Source organism: Corythoichthys intestinalis, chromosome 20, assembly GCF_030265065.1.
Source record: "Corythoichthys intestinalis isolate RoL2023-P3 chromosome 20, ASM3026506v1, whole genome shotgun sequence".
Lineage (NCBI taxonomy): Eukaryota > Metazoa > Chordata > Actinopteri > Syngnathiformes > Syngnathidae > Corythoichthys > Corythoichthys intestinalis.
In genome coordinates, this window is record NC_080414.1 from 1,628,114 (window position 1) to 1,642,754 (window position 14,641).

The following is a 14,641-nucleotide window of genomic DNA, read 5'->3' on the forward strand; positions in this document are numbered from 1 at the left end:
TGTGCTTTCGAGCCAAGTTGAATCAGTACCCAGAGATGTCTATTGTGAGATAAAAACATTATAGATGTTTTATACGTCTTTGGGACACTGAAACAATTAAAAATAGAACGTATTTATATGTTTTTGGGATCAAATGAGTTAAAGAGTGACAAGTTTTTTGTTTGTTTTTATTAAGAGTGATAGATGGAATTCTGGCAGCGTAGCCCTGTAACGTCAACAACAATGGCAACCTACTGGTTAAAATAATTTTACAAATTGTATAAAAACGAAAACAAGAGGGGTTTCAATATCAGATTATAATAAAAGATAAATGTTAGTGCAAGTTAAGAACTACAAGTCTTTCTATCTGTGGATCCATTTTAACTGGCTACGAATGCTTATCTTTCAGTGCCATCTACGGCGCTAGACACCCAATTTATTTGGCCCAATGGAAGGATTATTTTCCATATCGCACAACACTACTGCACACTTTATAAAAAAATTTTGTCTGCTAATCATCAATCACGTTAGCGTATCTGGCATCCAGGCGACTGTGTCTTTAGATCAGCCTGGCGACACGGTCGCTCCGCCGTTCAGACAGCAGCTCGCTCCCCTCCGGCTGAATGCGCAATCAATGCGACACTGAATTAATAATGAAAGATGTACAACAACAACAAGCCGGAACGGACCATCTTCATTTGGGATATTTAATCCCTTCCTGCCGTTTGTCAAGGTGACTCCGTTGTTTCTGGTTCAAACCAGGTCGAAAATCACAGACAACCGCCAGAAGCCAAGACTGGTTTCAGGTTAAAGCGCCTTTTGTCGCGTTTGACTTTGTTACGGAGTTGTCAGCGTAGCTTTAGCGGTGCGAGCCCTCCGTCGGGGAGGTCCGGTGCTGCGGGGGGCCGGCAATTAACATCTGTTCAGTGGATGCTATCCAGGAGCAAATAGGACGGAAACCCCAAAAGCCCTCGAGCACCGGTGTGATCGCATCTCATCGTACGGAGAATTTACCTTAATTTGTTAGCAGATCCAGATTTTTATGATGCAAAACAATCTTTTTAACTCATTTCAGTCTGAAATTTGGCCACAACACAGCACCAAAACCGCGCTTATCAAAGTCCTAAATGATATTCGTCGGAATACCTACACAGGCAAATCATCTGTTCTGCTACTATTGGATCTCAGCGCCGCATTCGACACGGTAGATCACAACATACACAACACAGCAGATTGGAACGGTGGGTAAGGCTTACTGACACTGTTCTTCAGTGGTTCACATCTTATTTACATGATAGGGATTTCTTTGTGTCAATCGGAAACCATCAGTCAGAACGAACCAAATTCACGTGTGGAGTCCCTCAAGGGTCAATTCTCGGACCACTCTTATTTGACATCTATATGCTTCCCCTAGCTTAGATTTTGGAACAGTATGACATCTCCTATCACACCTATGCAGATGACACACAACTCCGCATTTCTGTGTCCCCACATGATTATAGTCCCTTCGTCTCCCTGAGTAAATGCATTCATCAAATCAATGAATGGATTTTCCAGAATTTTCACTGGCTAACAAAAAAGGAAAGGTCAAAGATAAGCAGGCACCTTAGCACAATGTCAGTTACAGCTACAAATCAAGTCAGAAATCTTGGCGTAATTATTAACTCAGACCTAAAATTTGATAGCCATCTAAAGTCCGTCACTAAATCTGCTTATTACTACCTAAAAAATATAGCGAGAATGAAGGGGCTTCTGACTCAACAAGATATCGAAAAACTTATGCATGCATTCATTTTCAATAGATTCGACTCTTGCAACAGTATATTTACAGGTCTTGATAAAAAATCAGTCAGGAAGCTGCAGCTAGTACAGAATGCTGCAGCCAGAGTCCTCACAAATACAAGGAAACTGGACCGCATTACACCGTTTTTGAAATCATTACACCTGCTTCCAGTGAGTCAAAGGATAGACTATAAAATACTACTGCTCGTCTACAAAACACTTAATGGCCTTGGACCAAAATACATGTTTGATTTGTAAGATTCCTATGAAACATCTAGATCCCCACTGTCGTCTAGAACCAGTCTCTTGGATTTTCCAAGAAGAACCAAGCAGGATGAGGCAGCATTCAGTCACCTCTGGAACAAGTTAACTGAAGGTCTGAAGTATGCTCAAACTGTTAGCTCCTTTAAATTAGGGCTAAAACACTTTTGTTAAGCACAGCATTTCCATAACTGCCTATATACAGTACTTCAAGCTATTTGCTTTCTATTGCTCTTATGCTTTATCTCCATTGCTGATTTCAGTTATTATTAGTGCTGTCAAATATATCGCGTTAACGGGCGGTAAATCATTTTTAAAATTAATCACGTTAAAATATTTGACGCAATTAACGCATGCACGAAATGACCCGTTAATGCGTTGCCTCAAACAGTTTACAATGACGCCGTTTCAGCACATTGAGAGCGAAAAGGCAGAGAAATGCGAGTGGACCCAGACGTTCATTGGACCGCGCCTTTTATTGGCTTAAGCTTTGGCAGCCACTATTAACAATCATGGTTGCCCAACTTCCCATCATGCATTTGTGCGGCGCAAGAAACGATCTTTTTTTTAACACGCCTAATTGAACACAACGCAGAACATGTAGTATACCATTTGCAGCCACCACTGACAGACATGGTTGCCCAACTTCCCATCATGCCTTTGGGCGGAGGAGACAATCTTTTTTTTTTAACACGCCTAATTGAACACAATGCAGAACATACTGTATACCATTTGCAGCCACCACTGACTGTCATGGTTGCCCAACTTCCCATCATGCATTTGGGCGGGGCAGGAGACATTCTCTTTATTAACATGCGTAATTGAACACAACACAGAACATACTGTATACAATTTGCAGCCACCACTGACAGTCATGGTTGCCCAACTTCCCATCATGCAATTGGGCGGAACAGTTAAGTCGCTACAGTCACATTTAGTGAAAGCAAAACAAATATTCCTATCCCTCAAAAAAATATAAAATTACTATAACTTGTACTCAAATTGATCTTTTAAGGACTACAAGTCTTTCTATCCGTGGATCCCTTTAACAGAAAGAATGTTAATAATGTTAATGCCGTCTTGTGGATTTATTGTTATAATAAACAAATACAGTACTTATGTACACTATGTTGAATGTTTATGTCCATCTTGTGTCTTATCTTTACATTCCAACAATAATTTACAGGAAAAAATATGGCATATTTTAGAGATGGTTTGAATTGCGATTAATTATGATTATTTAATTTTTAAGCTGTGATTAACTCGATTAAAAATTGTAATCGTTTGACAGCCCTAGTGATTATTAGTGTTAGTAGTAGTATTTTTTTCAATTCTATTCGTGATTAAAGCGATTTTTATGTATAATTTTATTTCCTGTTTCGATTGTCATTGTTTTTACGTTCTATTGATTTAATGTGATTTTTATGATCTTCATGTGATGTAAAGCACTTTCAATCGCCTTGTGTTGAATTGTGCGATATATATGAATTTGCCTTGCCTAGCCTACCGATGGCTTTCACGTGATACGTTAGCATGAACCCATTGATTGAGATCGCTTCCAAGCTATGCGGAGGACACATCGGCGCCGCTAATGAAGAGAGCCGTCGCTAACGGCGTCGTTAATCTGTCGAGTTCGGACGGTATTATGCTAATGTCATTAGGTTTGCCCGTTAAAGGATTATCAAGATTTAATGTTGTTACGGTGGCTTTATCCTGTCCTACACGCGGGGATAAACTGAAAATATTTAGGAGATTACCTGAAGTTATGGGCATAATCCACTAATTTTGAAGTTCAAATTTGTTATAAAAAAAAAAAAAAAAAAAATCTGACTGTTGATTTTCAATACAAATACACTGGATTTAAATGTCATAGAACCATGATTTTTAAGAAATTCCTCACTACAACTAGCATCCAGAACTGCAGCTAAATCAGACTGTCTGCATTTTAGAAAACTGAGTGTTAGAACATCTGGGGCAAATCCCATCAAGAACCTTTACTTTGTCTTGACAAATCCAACATTCAGTTGTCAAGGTTCACGGTTTATTATGTTGAAGCACACAATGACCAAAGAACTTTCCACAGCTGCTCAAACAGCTGTTTTGTCACAGCAAACACAAGCTTCAGTGTACAGCAGGGGTGCACGATATCCATTTTTTGAAACCGATATCGATAACTTCCTGCTCCTCAAGGCCGATGCCGATACGATAACTGATAATATATATATAATTTTTCAATGTACAGTGGGGAGAACAAGTATTTGATACACTGCCAATGGGTATATTCACCTGAGTTTTTGAACACCTGGAGGTCAAAAATACTAGTGGTTGATACAGCTTAGATTTGCCTTTGACCGAACCAGAATTTTCATGATGACATGAACATTATTATAATGAACAAAACAAAGACAGTAACAAAACTTTGCATACTGGGAAAAACAGGAGTGGAAACAAACGCACAAATCCCAATCCGACACCGTGCCAAAAATATTATTAATAGGGCCGATAATATATTATCGGATTTGTTGGGATGACGTCATAATTCCTATTGTCGGACCGATAATTATCGTGCACCTCTAGTATACAGTACATACAGTGCTGTCGAAAAATATTGGCACTCCTGTAATTCTGTTGGATAACGCTCAATTTCTCCCAGAAAATAATTGCAATTCCAAATGCTTTGGTAGTAAGATCTTAACTTATTCTGCTTGCAATGAAAAAAAAACAAAAAAGAGAATGGGGAAAAAATTAAATCATTATGATTTTACACAAAACTCCAAAAATGGGCCAGACAACAGTATTGGCCCCCTTTGAAAAATCATGTGATGCTTGTCTAATTTGTGTAGTTAACAGCACCTGCTGTGGCACACAACAGCTGGTGGCAATAACTAAATCACACTTGCAGCAAGTTAAAATGGATTAAAGTTGACTCAACCTCTGTCCTTGTGTGTACCACATTGAGCACGGAGAAAAGAAAAGACAAAAGAACTGTGTAGCTGCAGGCATCTGCATTCATGTTGAATACGTCATGCTTTTATTTTGACACGATAACCGGAAGTGCGCACGCTACGACGCTAACCGGTGGCTTTACATTTCTGGAGCGAAAGAGAGCAGGTGCGGTCGGTTTCTCATGCATGTGATGCGCATTGTATATCTTTATAATTTTCTCATCGTTAACAATGTTGTTATTGTTTCATGCAAGTTACATGTTAAAGCATCACCTTTGAATGAGAAGAGTGCGTTTGAGAAGACTGCCATTGGTTGAATTCGGGCTAAAGTGGTCAGTGCAACTTTGTATTATATTTTGCCATTAGCGTCTTTGTTGTTATGCTAGCGTTGTACAAATTGAAATATGTTTATGTTTTTAATCTAGTTCTGCGGTGTTTGGTGTACTCAAGAGCAATAAACATCAGTGAATGGAACTGAAGCCTCCTTTGAACCGTGCATTTGCGGTGATGGCGCCCAGGCTGTGGAACCAATTACCACTTACTATTAGAGAGGCCCCCTCACTTACGGATTTTAAATCACGCCTTAAAACATTTTATTTTTCTTCAGCCTTTAATGTGCAATGACAGTTTATGACCTCGTCTTTTATTTATTTTATTTTATGTGTTTGTTTTATCTTTCAAAGTTGACTTATTTGCTGTGTTATGCTATGTAAAGCACTTTGGCGGATTTTTAAATGTGCTATACAAATAAAGTTGATTGATTGATTGATGATTGATTGAAATCAATGAGCGGTACAAACTGTCTGAGGACTTCAGAAGCAAAATTGTGTGGAAGCATGGGCAATCTCAAGGCTAGAAGTCCATCTCCAAAGACCTGAATGTTCCTGTGTCTACCGTGCACAGCGTCATCAATAAGTGCTAACCTCCCTAGATATGGACTGAGAAGAAAAATTGATGAGATTTCAACGAAAGATTGTGGATAAAGAACCTGGTTACACTTTATAATAACTATCTGTTTTACTAGTTAATAGATCATTAGTAAACTGTTCATAAAGGATTTATTGTTGATTTGTGAAGTATTTGTTAACAGTTTGTTAAGCATTTACAGTGTGATCCAATATGGTTGACCCCATTTTAAATGCCCATGCTAGTTGATGGATCTTAATAAAACTATGTCCACTTTATGTTGACGGTCATAAGTTTTATTGGTTAAATATACAAAGTACAAATATTTGTTGGTTCTATGGCAGATTTTCATAAAAGTGCAACATGAGCGCTGCCTGCAAAATGCCTTATCAAAATTCCTTTTCTTTTGAAGTGAACTGCATTTCTTAACCTGAAAAGATAGAAATGCCAAACGTTACACACAAAAACTTGAAACTTTTCTACACAAACTGTGTTTCAGGTTAAGAACACCCTGTAAATGCTTAACAAACTGTTAGCAAATACTTCACAAATCAACAATAAATCATTTTTCAACAGTTTACTAATGATCTATTAACTAGTAAAACGGATAGTTATTATAAAGTGCTACCAGAACCTCAACTAACATCCACACAAGTTCAAGCTGTCCGAGGGTACACCAGTGTCAACCCGTACTATCCGTCGGCATCTGAATGAAAAGGGACTCTATAAAGCCAGGCTGGAGTTTGCCAAACTGACCTGAATGAATGTTCTCTGGTCAGATGAGACAAAAGTACAGCTTTTTGGGAAAAGCATCAACATAGAGTTTATAGGGAAAAAAACGAGGCCTTCACAGACAAGAACACGGTCCCCACAGCAGGGCCGGCCCAGGCCATTTGGGGGCCCTAAGCAAAATAATGTCAAGGGGTCCATATTTTCGGGCCACCATTTTGTCACAGTGTACTGTGAAACTCATACATGCAATCCAAGCCATACGTCCATACTTTGTATATTAATCAGATTTTGTTGCACTGCATACTTCAAACTTCTCACCCCAAATGACTGTCAGTACTTACAGTAGATAGCGCCAAACCTTTTTCTAAAACAGGAAAGAAAGAAGTTAAGGAAGAACTTTTATTTTTTTAAGCTTGTAATCAAGTATCAAAACTCACAAACGTCAAATAAAGCAAACTGTAGTAAACAAAATAGAATATAAATTAAACAATTGCCAGATTGGGGGCCCCATTGTGGTCAGGGGCCCTAAGCAGCTGCATAGTCTGCGTATAGGCTGGCCTGGCCCTGCCCCACAGTCAAACATGGCAGAGGTTCCCTGATATTTTGGGGTTGCTTTCCTGCCCCTGGCACTGGACTACTTGACCGTGTGCATGGCATTATGAAGTCTGAAGACTACCAACAAATTTTGCAGCATAATGTAGAGCGCTTTGTGAAAAAACTGGGTCTCCCAGCAGGACAATGACTCAAAACACACTTAAAAAAGGAATAGAAGATGGTTTGAGAGAAAGCACTGGAGACTTCTAAAGTGGCCAGCAATGAGTCCAGACCCAAATCCTGTAGAAAGATCTGAAAATGGCAGTTTGGAGAAAGCACCCTTCAAATCTCAGAGACCTGGAGCAGTTGGCCAAAGAAGAATGGTCTAAAATTCCATTGTGAGAAACTCATTGATGGATACTGGAAGTGGTTGTTCGCAGTTATTTTGTCTAAAGGTTGTGCTAAGTATTAGGCTGAGGATGCCAATACTTTTGTCCGGCGTATTTTTTCAGTTTTGTGTAAAATGATAATGATTAAAAAATTTTTTTAAAAATCTTTCTTTTGTGTTTTTTCATTGCAAGCAAAATAAATGAAGATATCCCTACCAAAGCATTTGTAATTGCAATCATTTTCTGGGTGAAATTGAGCATTATCTGACAGAATTGCAGGGGTGACAATACTTTTGGCCAGAACTGTATGTGATCAGGACCACCCGGATTTTTATATTTGTATTGGACATGGAAGAAAAAGTAAGTGAACCCTTGGCTTTTTCCTTCTTTGGCGTGTCCTTCAAAAGTTTACATTAACTGCACAATTCACGATTAAGTCAGCTTCCCAAAATTTACCATTGTGCACCCCCCCAATCCCGACTCAGAAGGTGTGGGGGGGATTTAAACAGGAGTCTAAAAATAGCCTAGCAGCGCTGGGAACCTCTGGCTGCAGGCCTACTTTTTTTATTTCTCCAAACTTGCTCCTCACATTTTTTTTCCTTCAATGAGGGGATGAGTCACACATTTGCAGAGGTAAAAATAAATAAATAAACAAATAAAGAAAAGGATAAATCCCGCCTCTGGTGTAATGTGCGCTGTTTACTGTTGAAGAGTCAAGTGTTGGAGCTTCACAGAATCCTGACCAACATCATCTTCTCAATGAATAATTAATCCAGATCACTAGTTGTGCGCGTGCGTGTGTGTAGGGTCTTCAATGAATGTTTAATTGCTACACACTCTGGCTGGCTCGCAGGCAAGCACAGATTCCAAATCAGTCCAAACTGATCGGACGCCGTTCGCTTCGTTCACAGTGCGTGATCGGATGCCGAAATGCCACACCTCCGGGATATGGATGCTGGTTCACCACTTTGCGCGCGACTGCGTGAGTAAAAAGGGATTCGCGGTCGCTGGAGTAAAATCGTTAACTCATCGGCAGCCAATTCGTACAGATTTGGACCTTCAAATGACTGAAATCCCTAGACTGATTGTTAACGTGTAAAAAAATATCAGAAAACATGTTGATGAACATGTTGGTTTTCCAAAGTAAAAGCAAATAATAGCAAATTCATTTTGATAGAATAGAATAGAATAGAATAGAATAGAATAGAATAGAATAGAATAGAATAGAATAGAATAGAATAGAATAGAATAGAATAGAATAGAATAGAATGCCTTTAGTGTCATTATCTGGGTCTTTGAAAAATGGGATTCCTTCGACGCGACGCGCAGCCCGAACTACTTGACCGATCGGCACTGTTCAAGTATCGACACGTCTGGCATTTTTGCGCGACGCAGGGAATTTTTCAAACGGCTCCAAAAAAATTTCCGTTGTGCCGCAAACCCCGATTTTCCGAAAAAAAAGCAATTTTCAAAATGTATCTAGTCCTACAATTTTTGACCACATTACATAATTTAGGTATCAAAAATTCCGGGACGGTGAGGGACATAAAAGTTGTATACAGAATTTGGAAAAAAATTACGGTTCCCTGGAAATTTGACAAAAACTTGCCCATTCATTTTTAATGAGAAAAAAAAAAAAATCAAAATGTATCTAGTCCTACAATTTTTGACCAAATCACACAATTTGGGCATCAAAAATTCCAGGACGGTGAGGGACATAAAAATTATGCACAGAATTTGGAAAACATTTGCGGTTCCCTGGAAATTTGCCAAAACCTTGCCCATTCATTTTGAATGGGAAAAAAAGAGAAGTTTCAAAGTGTACCTACGCTTTCAATTTTTGACCATAACACACAATTTGGGCATCAAAAATTCCGGGATGGCGAGGGGAATAAAAGTGACAGAGGAAAATTTTTTGAAAAATTGTACGGTTTCCCGGATATTGGACAAAAACTTGCTCATTAATTTTTTATGGGAAAAAAAAGAAAGTTTCAAACTGTATCTAGTTACACAAAGTGAGTCTGCTTTTATGAAGGATGAAAGAAATCAGAAAATTTCAAGATTTGGACAAATTGGCGCTAAAATCTGCGAACATTTCTAAAATTGGTCACATGATCATTTTTAGTCCAGTCCCATTTGTAGGGGAATTAGCCGAGTATACTAGTAGTGCTCTCCCAGCGGGGGGGTGTGCTTTCGCGGACTTTTGCTATGTAAGTTAGCCAATTGGCTAAATTGCATAGCAAAGGTCCGCTAGCTAAAATGGTGTATAGTGCTAATGTTTACCAGACAGGTGCGCACCACATTGCTGAAATGTATTTTATTTCCGTCGATGAACCTTTAGGGGCTCTGCATATGCGGGTCATTAAAAACCATTAAAAGTCATTAAATGGAATTGGTCAAATTCCAGGCCTTAAAAATCGTTAAACCAGTGTTGTTTTCATCAATGATGACGACAACCAACATACTTCGTCAGCAAACACTTCTTTCATGACGATGACGAGACGATAACGAGCTAAAAACGTGTTTTGGGAGATTAAAACGTAACGAGACGCATGGCAGTTTTCATCTTTTGAGACGAGAATGAGACAGAAGTAGTTTCCATCACATGTTCACAATGTGGGACATTTTAAGTGTCGTTAGCCTGCATCGTAGCAGTATCTGGTTGTGTCACTCGTGACGTGCTGTGTCCCCCCCTTCCTTTCCTGACTCATCACATCAGTGTGTCGTCTCCAGTCTTCATGAAGGCTTGCACACACGGTAAATTTGTTTTCTTGGCGAGAGAGCATGTGCAATGTTGCTTTTGCCTTTAAAGGTCTGTGATGAGATCATCACACACTAAATTTAACTCGTGCCGTTTGCCTAGCATCCATGTTGCATTAGCATTAGGCTAATGCTAAGAACGAGCGTCTTGTGAAAAAAAGGAAAAAAAATATATTTGAAATATTTTATATGTTAAAGTTTTTAAGTATAGATCGAGTAGAACATAATATTTAATCAGACAATGAGTTACATAAAAAAAGAAATACCGTATTGGCCCGAATATAAGACTTCCCTGATTATAAGACGACCCCTTCTTTTTCAAGAGTCAAGTTTGAAAAAAGACTTTTTGAACACCAAATTACATATATTATATAAATATATATTAGGGCTGTCAAAATTGTCGCGTTAACGGGCGGTAATTAATATTTTTAATTAATCACGTTAAAATATTTGACGCAATTAACGCACATGCCCCGCTCAAACATTAAAATGACAGCACAGTAAAATGTGTACTTGTTGTGTTTTTCAGATTTTTGTCGCCCTCTGCTGGTGCTTGGATGCGACTGATTTTATAGGCTGTAAGTAATTATTGGCATCAACAATGGCGGGTTACTAGTTTATTTTTTGATTGAAAATTTTACAAATTTTATTAAAACGAAAACATTAAGAGGGGTTTTAATATAAAATTTCTATAACTTGTACTAACATTTATCTTTTAAGAACTACAAGTTTTTCTATCCATGGATCGCTTTAACAGAATGTTAATAATGTTAATGCCGTCTTGTTGATTTATTCTTATAATAAACAAATACAGTCCTTATGTACCGCATTTCGAATATATATATCCATCTTATCTTATCTTTCCATTCCAACAACAATTTACAGAAAAATATGGCATATTTTATAGATGGTTTGAATTGCGATTAACTACGATTAATTAATTTTTAAGCTGTAATTAACTCGATTAAAATTTTCAATCGTTTGACACCCCTAATATATATATATTTGAGAGAAAAGGCACGTTATTTTGCCAAATCTTAATATCTGAACATTTAAATATGTAAACTAAAGTGCAATCACATTCGTAAATGAATGGCTTCTGGTTTTGGAAATGTAAATAAACCAATCTATTGTGATAAAACAACAAAATTGCAATAACTGCATTAACCATCAAAGTAACTAACTGTAGTCTTGAAACAAATCTGAATAAGGAAAAACATTGCAATAAAGTAATGCAAACTGCTTAAACTTGAGAGTAGCTGAGATCGATCATGACAGAACATCGCTTCAATTATATCTGGCGCCATCTAGCGTCGTGAATGGGTATAACGTCTAGACTGCGAATGTAAGACGGCCCCCACTTTTTCAGTCTTATTTCAATGCAAAAAATACCGTCTTATGTTCAGGCCAATACGGTATGTGAATGTGAAGTAAAATATATTAAGAGTCATTCAGGGAACCCTATGGTCCTGAGCCCCCCCCCTTCGACGGGCTTGCCCATGACAAAGTTGAGTTTGACACCCATCAATGTTATGCTGGATCTATTCTTGACAAGAATTTTTGATTGTTTGTTGTCATAAAGCTGACCTTTCAGTTCTATGCATGGGGCATAAGGTCAAGTCAGGTATCAAGAAAGGTTGCTAAAGTCAAATTGAGAGTATTCACGTGGGAAAAAATGGCCGACTAATCTAATGGGAATCGAACATGAAACAAAAACTACAGAACTCACAAGTGGTAGAACCTAAAACTGATGCAAAAAGTTGGTGTGTTCTTACCTGAATTCCGGCACCAAATTTGGCCCGAGCCCGTAGAAAGCCGCCGACAGCGTGACCGACCACCTGGGCACGTAGTTCCCGTCGCGGCACTCCAGGTAGGGCGCCGACCACTTGACGTGCGTCCCGTCCGGGATGAAACTTTCCCATCTTCTCGGGTCGTCGTCCGGATCCCGGTTCGGCGCCTTGTTGCGGAAGCCGAACTTCTTGTGCTTCACGCCGTGGTGCCGCTCGCCGTGATCCCAGGTCCGGTCGCGCAGGTCCTGGAGCACAATCTCCTCTCCGGTTCTAGTGGCCTGAAGGTGCACTCCCGGCCCGTTTGAGGAGAAGCTGACCACGGCCCGGTGGATTTTCCGCTCCCCCAGAAGGAGACTCCTCACCAGCGCGTGGTACCACTCCACATCTCGCGCACCTCCTTCCCTGGACCTGTTGGCTTGCAGCACCAAGCTGAGCAAGTTGGCGGCGTGCAGCACCGAGTCGAGCGCCTCGCGATGCCGGCTCTCGGGTGACCTTCCCCGCTGCAGCGGGAGCTCAAACCTGCGCGAGCAGTTGGCCTGCTCCAGGGCTACGGAGTCGCCCGTGCGCAGGAAGTCGGACGCCGCCGCGGCGGAGGCGGCGTCAGACTCGGTTTCCCGTTGGCCGCTTCCGACGGCCGAGGCGACGTGCAGCAGCAACGCCAGCCGGAGGACAGCCTCCATCTATCTCCCTCCCTCCAGGTCGCGCCTGCGGTTGTGGATTTTTTTTTTTTTTTTTTGCGGGCAGGTCGTGCGAAGATTCCGAGCGGCCGCGTCGCTAAACCATCGCTCAGCCACTTGTGGGATCTCCAAAGCTTCCTTCGTCTATTTTTCCCCCCCAAATTAAAAAAAAAAAAACACTCAAGGAAACCCCTCGTTCTCTTCGTCTCTGCGGAGGATGGAAGATGTCTGTTTGCGGCGCTGCACGCTGAAGCCAAACCAGGAGGAGGAGGAAGAAGGAGGAGCAGGTTATTGTTATATTTATATATTTTCTGCAGGCGGCGAGCCAGATGGGAGCGTCAGAGGCACTTCGCCCTCTTCCGACCGCAACGAGGCATTAAAGCGGACTGGGAGTGGGAGACTCACCAGCGGGAGCAGGACGCTCCTTAAGCCCGGCTTCCGAGCGCTCTCATTGGGGTTCGTGGGCCGGGAGAACCGCTGACTTCCAGCGTGGATGGTCGACGCAGGTGTCAATCACGAAAGGGGGGGGGGGAGTGAAGAAGGTGCTGATGCTGGAGGAGGAGACCCGAGAAAACGACAACACAGAAGAAATGACGACAGCAATCGTATAATCATTACAATTTTATCTCATTGGCTGCCATTGGCGGTGATAGACGGAGAGACAGCGAGAACCAAAAATGGTATTTGCCATGTGGCAAAATGGATTTTGCCATGTGGCATTTTTTTGCCATGTGGCAAAATGGATTTTGCCATGTGGCATTTTTTGCCATGTGGCATTTTTTTTGCCATGAGGCAAAATGGATTTTGCCATGTGGCATTTTTTTTCCATGTGGCAAAATGGATTCTACTATGCGGCATTTTTTTTTTTTTTTGTCATGTGGCAAAATAGATTTTGCCATGTGGCATATTTTTTTTGCCATGTAGCATTTTTTGCCATGTGGCAAAATAGATTTTGCCATGTGGGATTTTTTTGCCATGTTGCATTTTTTTGCCATATGGCAAAATAGATTTTGCCATGTGGCATATTTTTTTGCTATGAAGCATTTTTTTGCCATGTGGCAAAATGGATTTTGCCATGTTGCATTTTTTTTTTGCCATGTGGCAAAATGGATTTTATCATGTGGCATTTTTTTAACCATGTGGCAAAATTGATATTGCCATGTGGTATTTTTTGCCATGTTGCATTTTTTTTGCCATATGGCAAAATAGATTTTGCCATGTGGCATATTTTTTTGCCATGAAGCATTTTTTGCCATGTGGCAAAATAGATTTTGCCATGTGGGATTTTTTTGCCATGTTGCATTTTTTTGCCATATGGCTAAATAGATTTTGCCATGTGGCATATTTTTTTGCTATGAAGCATTTTTTTGCCATGTGGCAAAATGGATTTTGCCATGTTGCATTTTTTTTTGCCATGTGGCAAAATGGATTTTATCATGTGGCATTTTTTTAACCATGTGGCAAAATTGATATTGCCATGTGGTATTTTTTGCCATGTTGCATTTTTTTTGCCATATGGCAAAATAGATTTTGCCATGTGGCATATTTTTTTGCCATGAAGCATTTTTTTGCCATGTGGCAAAATGGATTTTGCCATGTCGCATTTTTTTTTGCCATGTGGCAAAATGGATTTTATCATGTGGCATTTTTTTAACCATGTGGCAAAATTGATATTGCCATGTGGTATTTTTTGCCAGGTGGCATTTCTTTTGCCATGTGGCAAAATGGATTTTGCCATGTGGCATTTTTTTTGCTATGTTGCAAAATGGATTTTACCATGTGGCAAAATTGATATGCCATGTGGTATTTTTTGCCAGGTGGCATTTCATTTGCCATATGGAAAAATAGATTTTGCCATGAGCATTTTTTTGCCATGTGGCATTTTT

General features: G+C 40.0%; 1 protein-coding gene across 1 annotated transcript in view; it reads right to left on the bottom strand.

The window, feature by feature from the left end:
• The window catches only part of gpr158a (G protein-coupled receptor 158a), a 63,379-nt gene extending 50,109 nt beyond the window's left edge, over nt 1-13,270 (bottom strand). Inside the window, exons 1-2 of the mRNA XM_057824489.1 lie at nt 13,161-13,270; nt 12,064-13,002 (exon numbers count right to left, since the gene is read on the bottom strand). Coding sequence (XP_057680472.1) covers nt 12,064-12,758 — 695 coding nt within the window. The 5' untranslated portion in view covers nt 12,759-13,002; nt 13,161-13,270. The remainder of the gene's footprint in view (nt 1-12,063; nt 13,003-13,160) is intronic.
• Between the last annotated feature and the right edge of the window lie 1,371 nt (nt 13,271-14,641).